This window comes from Pyxicephalus adspersus, chromosome Z (assembly GCF_032062135.1).
Source record: "Pyxicephalus adspersus chromosome Z, UCB_Pads_2.0, whole genome shotgun sequence".
NCBI classification, from domain to species: domain Eukaryota; kingdom Metazoa; phylum Chordata; class Amphibia; order Anura; family Pyxicephalidae; genus Pyxicephalus; species Pyxicephalus adspersus.
In genome coordinates, this window is record NC_092871.1 from 51,274,746 (window position 1) to 51,284,992 (window position 10,247).

Below are 10,247 nucleotides of genomic sequence, written 5' to 3' on the forward strand. Positions count from 1 at the left end.
AGAATCAACAAGAATGAACACCACAGTTGTATTTGTCATTCCCAGCACAAAACACCATCCTCCAAGAAAAGTTTTAATCAATAAACTATCATGAATTAAATAGCTAAATTTCTGTCCAAAAGATATGTAAAAATATGTATATGATATGTAAAATTCAGAATATTGGCAACCTGTAGTGAAATAAAGTGTATAAACTAAAAGCATTGGTGAAATGTATTTTCCTACATGAGTTTGCTGGTAAGTTTGGTTATCATCCAGGACATCCCAAATGTGTCAAAACCCTGGGCACACTCTGACTCTTTTACTCCAGCTTCCTCTACAAAAAAAAAAAAAAAAAGATTCACACTGGAAACTCAGCAGCTTTAAGCTATATAAACTGTAAACGTTTATGACTTTTTCTTTGTGCCTCATGTGTGCCTTCTTTCACACCCTCATTGTGAACCTGAACAAGCTGAATACTTACTACCATACTAGTATGCAATCTGCTTCCTTAATTAAAATATTTTCCCAAATTAACTCCATCTGGTTATTTTGCATCCCATTTATGTTGTCCCCAGTTAGTTTTTACTTCATTTTATTTAAAACTAAACAAAAAAAAATACACTTACCTTCAATGCCACAGGGCACTCGGATCACTCCGGGAGTGTCCTGCATCTGGTCCCGCGTCATGCTGGCATCTGCTCCGGGTGCCGCCATCTTTGTCTTCTCTTTTGTGGGTTGTTAATCCTACGTCACCTGACCCAGGCGCGAGATCGGGTGACATAGGATGAAAAAAAAATTGAGAAATTTTTCTCTTTAGGCAAAAAGGCTCCTTCTGTGCATGTCTGAGATGCTAAGGCATGCGCAGAAGGAGCGCCTATGGGCCTCCCGGGAGGGCTAACATAGGTATCCCAGGAGACTTTGCGTTCCAATTCATTCTCGACTGCCTAGGCGGCTGCAAATTAGGGGGTGGTGCTGCACCCTTTTTTTTTTAAAGTTTGTTGCACCTAAATAAAAACAACAGAATTTTTAAGTTACATAAAAGGGTTGTCTATCCTTTTATGCAATGTGAAAATTCTGAGTTTAGGTACGCTTTGACCCCTCCTTATACTAATACCCTCTTTTTATTGTTCTCATTTTTTTTTTACTATGATATATTTTGTCTTTTTCTTCTTATAATTTTTATGTATGTGGTACTTTCTTAATTCATACTTTTTAGGGCTTACTTTTTATGGTTTTTAGGTTTTACTTTTGGTGTGTAAGTGAGCAAAAAAATGGTAATTGTACAATATATCCTTACTAATCTAGTTTACAGACATTTTCCAGTTGCTGTACATTTTTTAATATGCTTCTCTTTATCTAGCCTTTTTCCACCCATTTAGAATTTTTCCCTAACTGGGATGGCCAGATTCATTTTTAGGATTTTGCTAACATCTTTTATGTTATTTTTGATGTCCAGTTTATGACAATAAAAAAAGCTTTTTTTTTTTTTTTTTTTTATAAACTTTTGACTTAGTCTGATTTCCTTTTATCACTGATTTATTTAGCACAATTTCTTTCTTCATTGCATGCAAATGCATACACACACATGATGATTTTTTTTAAGGTAGGTGGAGTTCTAGCCTTTTAATTTTGGGGTTTTAGGATTCTCTGGAAGACAACTAAAGGTATGTAGAGCTAGTTCAGGGGGCTTTTTTTTTTACTCTGCATTCCGGTTGCATATTACTGCTCTATTGCATTGGTCTTTACTTTTTGTTGACCCTAATTCAACTCCCTAGATTGATATTGTCCAGAGACCTGTGCATAACTCTCTAGAGAAACATTATCTGTGTCCTGCAGTTTTTGATACACTGGTTTCTGTTAAGAATCCCTCAATGTTGATATTTTATCCCTAGCTGACCTGCCAAACTCAAGCCTACAAGCCCAGTGTTTCGTGCACAAAAATATGTAGACTGTTTGCCAGTAAATTAAGAAACTTTCCACAAGAGTTAGCCCTCTAAAGACGTGCAAATTTACACTAGTACAACAAAAAGGAGTTTTTCTGTGTTTTGTCTGGAAAATCAGATCATTTAGTCTGCAGCTGCAATACTGATCTAAACTGGGCGAGAATTCTTTCGATGTACAAGTTTGCTGTATAACTGGATATAAAAAAAGTGATATTTTACTCCTTGTAGCTGCTCTGTCTTGTATTTCATGAAGTGATTAGATAATTTCATATTAAATAAATTAATGTTTTAGTTACAGTTCAGCTATACCTTGAAACGCACCTGAAAATTGAATTGAATAGCGCATTTTGCTCATCATCCTGTTGACATTACATTTCTCAATATTTTTAGCCTGTGTCATGAAATAGCTAAGCTATATAAATATATAAAAACCCATCAACTTTCTCTCTTTCAACCCTCCTTATGGGTTGTTTTTTATTAAAGTGCGATTCTGTTCAGCAGTAGGGACACTAAATGACTATCAGGGGTATAGGACCTTTAAGAAATGTGCTGTGTGGATTGGTAACTTCATGAGCATGTCTGCTCACTACATTTTCATTTTGTTAATCAATATTAGTTCCTACTAGTGACCTTTCCATAGATGTGAAAATGTCCTTCTTTACATTTGTTAAAGTGAGAAGGGCTTTAACCTTTGCTAGAATTTTCTGCCGCCCATGACCTTGCAAAAGACATGACATGATGGTCAACACGAAGTTAAATTGGTGAATTTGTCTCGCTCTCTAGAGCTAATTCTCCATATATTACTATAGAAATCCATTGAAAGCCAGTGATGCCATAATAGATTTATTACTACGGTAAGTAAACATGTTTTAAAAATGGGGTTGGTAGGGATTCAGGGGTATACCCAGGTATTTAAAAGTTTGATGTGGTGTTTTAGTTTAGTTCATTTATAAGGTACCTGCCCTATGTATATGTGCCCCTGTACTTATAAGATGATTCTTTTCCAGATAGATATCTTGTTGGTGTTTTTTTTTTATCTTTTATATAGCTCAAAAATACACCTTGGTAAAAAAAAACATTTTCTTTTCTGTGTTTATTGACAACCCTTTACAACAAGCAGTTGGCAGTACACAAAAAATAAAGTAAAAAAAACTGTCATGTGAAACCATATGGGATGACCAAAAGGGATTATTAATGAAGTGCTATTTTATAACAAAACCTGAAAGTGCATTGAGGCAAATCGTGAATCATAATCAATAAGGTATGGCCAATCTACATTGTTTGACTTGTTCAGATCTTTTCTGTAATGACCTATTGTATGTACTGTACTGTTCTGTACCTATTTTTTTTTTAAATGCTGATCCCCAGAGAGTAGGCAGGTATAACAGAATTTGCATTTATGTAACATAGTTTGATATTTATATTATTCAAGAACTTAAAGTGCACCTATTCTGTCAAGATTACCTATTATCGTTAAAACAAATAAAAAAAATATACCTTATCACACTAAACCAATTAAAAGGACTTACATCTGCCTCATCCATACTATGACCAGCTCCTGGGTTCTACCAACTTACTTGTATGTATAACTCAGGTGCGTGCTATGTTTGCTTCCTCTGTGAAAATCAGTGTAATATCTACAGCCCTACATCCACATTGTGGTTTGGAAAAATAAAAAAAATCTTTATAAAACTTCCTATATATAATTGTCACACCTAGAAAAAAAGTATTTAATACACTCTAACGTCTAATAATAACTTATTGATCCTTTGCCTCAAGCAATTTCCAAATTCAACAGAGGCCCTAAACCTCTGGGGAAATGTATATTATAAAAAGTACTAGGTAATGATATCCCGTCAAAAATGTCCTCAATAAAATTTACATATTTCTATTCTATTTCCAGTATTTGAGAATGCTACTGTGTTGAACACAGTGTAGACAGCTTGTTGTTTAAACAATATCCCTATATAAGGTAAAACCTCAAAAGTGCATCATGCCTTATGGACATTAATTCTTTTAGATATTGAACTTTTTGCATATTCTTAAACAAAGAAACAAGCTGTCATTCATGCTGCTTTTAATGTGACGTTATTTTTTCTCAAAGGTCACAACAAGAGCTCTAGAGTCCTAATCAATTATTTGAATTTTAATCAGTTTCTAACAGTTTAGAAACACCTCCTGGTTGTTTACATTAGAGTGCTGCCAGCCTATCAAGATCCTATTCTCATAAAAGAAAATAGGATTTCAATAAATTTTTCCTTAATGGCTATGGATACAGGAGTGTATTAGGGGTCATTTTACTGCTTGTAAATACTCTGTGCAGAGGTGTTTTCAAAGTACTGTACCTGTATTATTTCAATAAAGATCATGTGCAAATGATAGCTCTCATTATTATAGGAAATGCAGAAACAAATCTGCTTGCTGCTGGCTTTTGATTGGAGCTGTGTAGACTTATAAGACAGACTAATTTTAGCCCTACAATTAAAAAAATTAGATGACTATTCGCATAGCTAAACTGTGGGTATTTTGTAAATGTTCACGGTAGGTTTATTTTTTGTTTATTAGTGTTTTCACTTTTCTGTTTTTACTATGCAGTGTTTTTGAACTCCAATTTTTGTCCTGTGCTTAAAAGGTGTTGCACTACACCTGCAGATTGCTCTAACACTTAAAATATTTTACTCCTTGGCACCCAGTTTTTGCCTGCAAAGGTGGATACCTTTTTTTATTTGATTTAACAATACTTTGTAAAAGAAATGGTTGGGAGAATGACATACAGGTAAAACAGGTAAAATGCAAATTACATTATGCAGATGCAGTATGTAGAATTTGGTGTTTGTAATGCATTTGTAAATGTATATTTACATATTCATCTAAATACTGTACAGGTACATTTTGGGTTATAGAAAAACACAAGGTAAAATTTATGTAGAAATAAAGAAAAGGTAATATTATGATACCTCTAGCAACCAATCAGATTTCATCTGTTGGTTTTCCAACAGTGAGTAAAAAACAAAAGCAACTGATAGGTTCTGTCAGGAAACACAACCATTTTCTCTTCCGCCACTTTATTTTCTTTTAAAAACCACCCACAACTCCCTGATTATGCAACTTGTGAGACAAAGGTCACAGAATTGAAGTGATGGGAGAGATACAGTACATTGTGAAGAGTCCATTGTAAAGTGAAACCTCAAACGATATAATGATGTTCTTGGAGTGTAAAAAAGGCTCCCTTTGGTTTTGGGTAGCCACACCTGGTTGATCATGTTTTATTTTTTTTAACTGTTTTGTTTACTTGTCAGTAAATAAACATAATACAAAGTATTGACAGTAACTTGATACAGCATTCTAGTTTTTTTTCTACATTAATTCATTGGAGATTGTGTCCTGTGTCAAAAAAAAAAACAAAAACAACAAAACAAAGTGATAATACAAAAGTTTTGCAGTACATAGTACTTGAAAATATTCTACACTATTGTCTACATATGTGACATATATAGAGGTTTTTTTTCTGTTTATTTTTTCCTATAAAGTGATTTTGATTTAGAAGGAGATAGTATTGTAAACCAAATTGAGATTGGTTGGCTGCTTTTTGGTATTCTAAAATAGTTTTGGTAAGACATGATACAGAGGTCACAGGAATGACTGTTTTGTTAAGAGATGTCAAAGGTCCTGGTAAAGCAGACATTCAGCATTTTACAGTATTGGTGGAAAGTTAGTCTATGTAGGTCATGAGATTCATCCTTAACCAAAAAATGCTGCAAAAAAGTGCTTTCAAAGTAGGAAAGTCTTTTTGCTTTTCATGTCCATCAGTCCTTATTTTAGTGGAACGTGTTGGGATTGGGTCTTATCATCATAACGACTTTCTTCAGCGAGTAAGAGCCACCTCGGAACTCAGCCCAGTAAGCACCGTCTTGGTAGCGGCTGCGATAATGCCCTCCTCTGTACCATACACCGTTGAGGTTGGAGTGAGCGCAAGCATTGTACCACCATCCTCCTTTCTGGTAGTGGGCACAGTTACCTAAAATAGGACACACATTTCTTTAAATTTCTGTTTAAATTTAAAAATCACATTCTGTTTACTGATACTATTTAGTAATGCCAGGTTAACCTGTTGTCAACAAATCTAACTAATAGAGTAATTGGACTTCTGGAAATACCTTTTCATATATTAGAGACTCTTAAATAATATTCAGTTACTGGGCCATATCATGGTTTTTTTCCCAATTTTCTTCATGTTCAGGTTATTTCCTAACTTGCATATGTGTGTGTTTTTCTGTCTAAAAATTAGCTTCTTATAAACAAAATGTGCACAACTGTTAAGTGTTTACATTTTTTTTTAAATTTTAAATAACATGTTGCTTCATAGTGTGATTGTGTATGATACCCCAGATTAATAAAATAACATTTTAAGGATGTTGCTTTAAAGAAATGTATTAAATTTAAGTTGGGGTACTTAAACGTAAGAAAGAATAACGACCTCTGTGAGGTTTTATTGCTGTTTCTGACCCCCTAGAGATTTCCCTTCATTTCCTGTTTCAGTGAACACACACTTATGAAAATCTCATTCAGTCTTCATACAGATAACAGTAAAACATGATAAATCCTTTATGAGAGTGTGGATGTCTAGCTGGTAGGCAAAAGGCAGGTCAAGGACCAAGCCATCTTGCTCAGCAATCTTCCATTATAAAGGGACATTGCTAACTGGTTATTTTAAATAATTGTAGTAGTTCCAGACATTAAATACCTTCATAGAATGTATATAAGTATAATTTTATTGAAATTTTACCTGTGTACACATCATGGTCCCTATCCAGGGTGGTGAACTGCTTGCCGTTATGCCAAGTGAATGAGTCCCCGGCATTGCCATTATAACGGCCAAGTCTTAGTTTGTAAAATTCACTTTCAGGTTCCAGGCGGAAGCTTGCATATTCAGCAAACACCTTGCGTCCCTGCCAGTCTTCCATGGTGATTAGTAATTTGTAGTTGGCTTGGTTAGTTAGCCAGTAGATGTTTTCCAGGCCAAGCCAATATTCTCCATCAATGTTACCAAATCCTTGCTTTTGATAAAAAAAACAAAGATGGTATAAATTGAGTATGTCTGCTTTTTTAGTAGCTTCCTAATGATAAAAACAGTATGACCAACCATTATAAAAACCTTTTTACAAATCATTGTATTTTAATAAATATTCCATTTCATGACTTTTTTTCTAATTCTGTGTATAAATTTCTGGGTTTCAGACTTGCATAATGCTGAAAATTGTCCCAAAAGCTTGCATTCTTAGCCATCCTTGGCTACTTGGACCACTTTATCTCACACACCTGTATACCCCTTAGGGACCACTTCTGCTCTTCAGTTGAGCGCAAAACATTTGTACATTTCTGTTTTTACGCCTGTTTCAGCAATAAATGTGTTACTACTTTAGTATAATTTATTTGTAGGGCAAAAAAGGATTTTTTGTGATATTGTCTTGAAAAAATTATTTTTTTTATCACGCAGACAAAAAGATTTAGAAAAACAAACCAGTACAACTACACTTTTTGTAGATTAATTAAAACAAATTATAATTCTGGTTTAGGGAATTTTGCAGATTCATATAGAAATGAAGTGAGGGTTTTTAAATCAATTAATTGAAAAGATATTAGAAAAAATTGGCATGGAAATATTAGCTAGGAAAGAAGGAAACCAAGTGGTTAATTAGGATTGATTTGTGTAAACTATGAGTCAATAAAGGGTTAAAAACATTATTCCTAAAGTAACACTGTTACTTTGTATTTTGAATCTCTGAACAGTGTTATTAAACATTTTTTTAAAAGGCCCACTTTTTGCATGGCTTGTGGGTGAGCTCTTCATTGTTTTCCCAACTGTTTGCTGTTCCCAACCTTCTTCTTATAGTGCCACTAGTTCTCCTCTGGATGGAATCATGGTCTACACCAGGGGCCTGCAACCTGCGGCTCTTCAGCCTCCTTGTTGTGGCTCCCTTCGGCTGCCGCGGGGAGATCTCTGATCTTGTTGTAACAGGTAAAATTAAAAAAATATTAAAACTTTTAAAAGTTTATAAACTGTGTTATGTTTTGCGGCTCCAGACTATTTTTCTTCAGTGGAAGAGGAGGCAAAATGGCTCTTTTGATAGTAAAGGTTGCTGACCCCTGGTCTACACTGTTCTTTCCATTCCTTAATCTCAGTTTGTCATTGGCACATTTAACAGTTGTCTGTGCAGAGATAAGTGGTTGCAATTCTCAAGTTACCTAAAAAAGGTTTTTACTTACCCATTGTTATGAATCTCTTGTAATTTCCATTAGTAAACTTCAGACAATTTTCCACCATTTTAGAATTTGGTTTAAAAAAAATTGTATAATGAAAGACACATAACTTTTTTTTCTGTCATGCACAGTATAGTAGGTTACTCAATTTTAAATTTGAAAATTTTCAAAAAGAAAATGGCTGCTTCATATTTAGCACAATAAAAAAGAACTTGCAAATTTTGATGAAATAGTACTTTGGTATTGTAGTCACACACATTTTAGTGTTATATTAAGACAGTTCCGAAAAAGTGAAAAGCCCCAATTTTACTTACCTTGTATGTTTCCCAATTCCTGAAAAAATTGACAGATCCATCATTTCTTCTTTGAATAACAGTCCAGCCACCAGGATCATGTCGTTGATCACACCACACCTGCATCAATTTGTTGGTGTTCTCAGGCTTCACCAGGTATATTCCACTTGTGTCATGTCCATCCTCCAGTGCTTGCAGGCAGTCTTTCCATGGACCTGTCACAAAGACAACATGGCATTAGTTCCTAACTTGATGCATATTGCATATTTTTGAACATTATGTTAAACTGGATTGTAGGAAGGCTTATTCAAAATAGCCCTAAACAGGAATCTGTTTGGTAAAATGGTAAAAAAAGCATAACAAAGCATAACAAAAAATTAATCATTTCAGGATAACCAGGATTATTCAGGATAATAACTAAACCAAAATCATAGTATAGATCCTTAATTCACAGAAAATTAGTTGGATGATTCTGGATATCATTCAGTACCCAAGTAAAAGTACTGGTGACATAGCAACCTAACATCTCTGTTGTTTGGTACCTTTTTAGAAGGCAGAAGACAGCTGCCATTTTGAAATCAGGCAATAGAGAGGGCAGAATGGTTTAGGCCACAAAAGAAAAAAAAAAGATTCTTATCCTTTAAATGAATATTAGTAAAATTAAGTTCAGGAAAGGGGTTAATATTCATAATTAAATAAGTCTTACATAAATATAATGATTAAATGAGTTTTCTTGTTTTTGCATAGGTTAATGACTGCTTTTTTTACTCGTGTAGAAGCCTGTCCTGCCTAATCAAGTACAATATTTATCTAATAAATTTGACTGGAAATGCTCCTTAGCGTAACATCACAGTGCAATTTGTGTGAAAATGTGGAATGAGACTTGTCAAGTCTGGCGTGGCAGGCTTGTGAAATTACAGACAGCATGCCAGGAGGAAAAAGACAGAATCAACTAAGGTGCAGATACTTCTAGCCACAGTGGATGTACTTTACAAAGTGTTGGGAAAATTGATGTAGTCAGAAGAGGGATTTACTGCAGTTCAGACCCTTCGGAGAGATGCAAGGACAGATAAGGGCTTACTAATTGATAACAAATATTTCCTAGTCATGTGGAAATTTTGCAGATTTAATCAGTTTAGGCAGATATTCATGTAGTGGAAGTATAAAAGCTAGTTTATTATTAATAATTAACACCCACATAGTTTGTAGAAGGAGGTAATGTTTAACGTTTCACTCTAAGCAAATGGCTGTAAGCCTGCCTAAAATGCATAACAAGTAAATTGTTTTACATTTGTAAAGCCTTCTTGACAGAAATCAGAGTCCATTTGGTGACTTTACTGTATTCCTCTATGATCCAGCTTGGTCACTGGCATTCCCCTAGTGTTCTTTTTGGACAGTGAAAGAATATCACAAATCTAATCAGTTCTCTTCAGCCAAAACTTTTTAGCTTGTGATAAGAATGGTAATGGGTTAAAACCTCTCTACCGCCCCTGCATTCTTTTTTTTTTCCCCGGTTAGTATTCTTTCTTATTGTAGTACATACAGTAGTAAATGTTTAGAAGCTGTAGCAGGCAGTAGAAACTTTGAAGCTTCTTGTGGTTTTCTAAGTAAAAAAAAGTATATTTGAATTCTTGGTATGTTGTAACTTTCAGGACTTCCAGATATTAAAAAAACATGCACTGCAGTTGCTGCATTAATGATCCAGTTGAGTTGTCAGGACAAAGAGCTCTTTCAACTTTAACCTTATGTCTGTAGACCTTTAGGCAAT

At 34.4% G+C, this 10,247-nt stretch overlaps 2 protein-coding genes across 12 annotated transcripts in view; one reads left to right on the forward strand and one right to left on the reverse strand.

Moving 5' to 3' along the window:
- The window catches only part of RALGPS1 (Ral GEF with PH domain and SH3 binding motif 1), a 380,912-nt gene that overhangs the window by 141,595 nt on the left and 229,070 nt on the right, over window positions 1-10,247 (forward strand). The gene's annotated exons all lie outside the window — the stretch shown is intronic.
- The window catches only part of ANGPTL2 (angiopoietin like 2), a 29,356-nt gene continuing 22,108 nt past the window's right edge, over window positions 3,000-10,247 (reverse strand). For all 4 annotated transcript variants that reach the window (XM_072431090.1, XM_072431089.1, XM_072431088.1 and 1 more), the window contains 3 exons: window positions 8,501-8,694; window positions 6,712-6,982; window positions 3,000-5,943 (listed from right to left, as the gene is read on the reverse strand). In XM_072431090.1, the coding sequence (XP_072287191.1) occupies window positions 5,744-5,943; window positions 6,712-6,982; window positions 8,501-8,694 (665 nt within the window). In that variant the 3' untranslated portion in view covers window positions 3,000-5,743. The remainder of the gene's footprint in view (window positions 5,944-6,711; window positions 6,983-8,500; window positions 8,695-10,247) is intronic.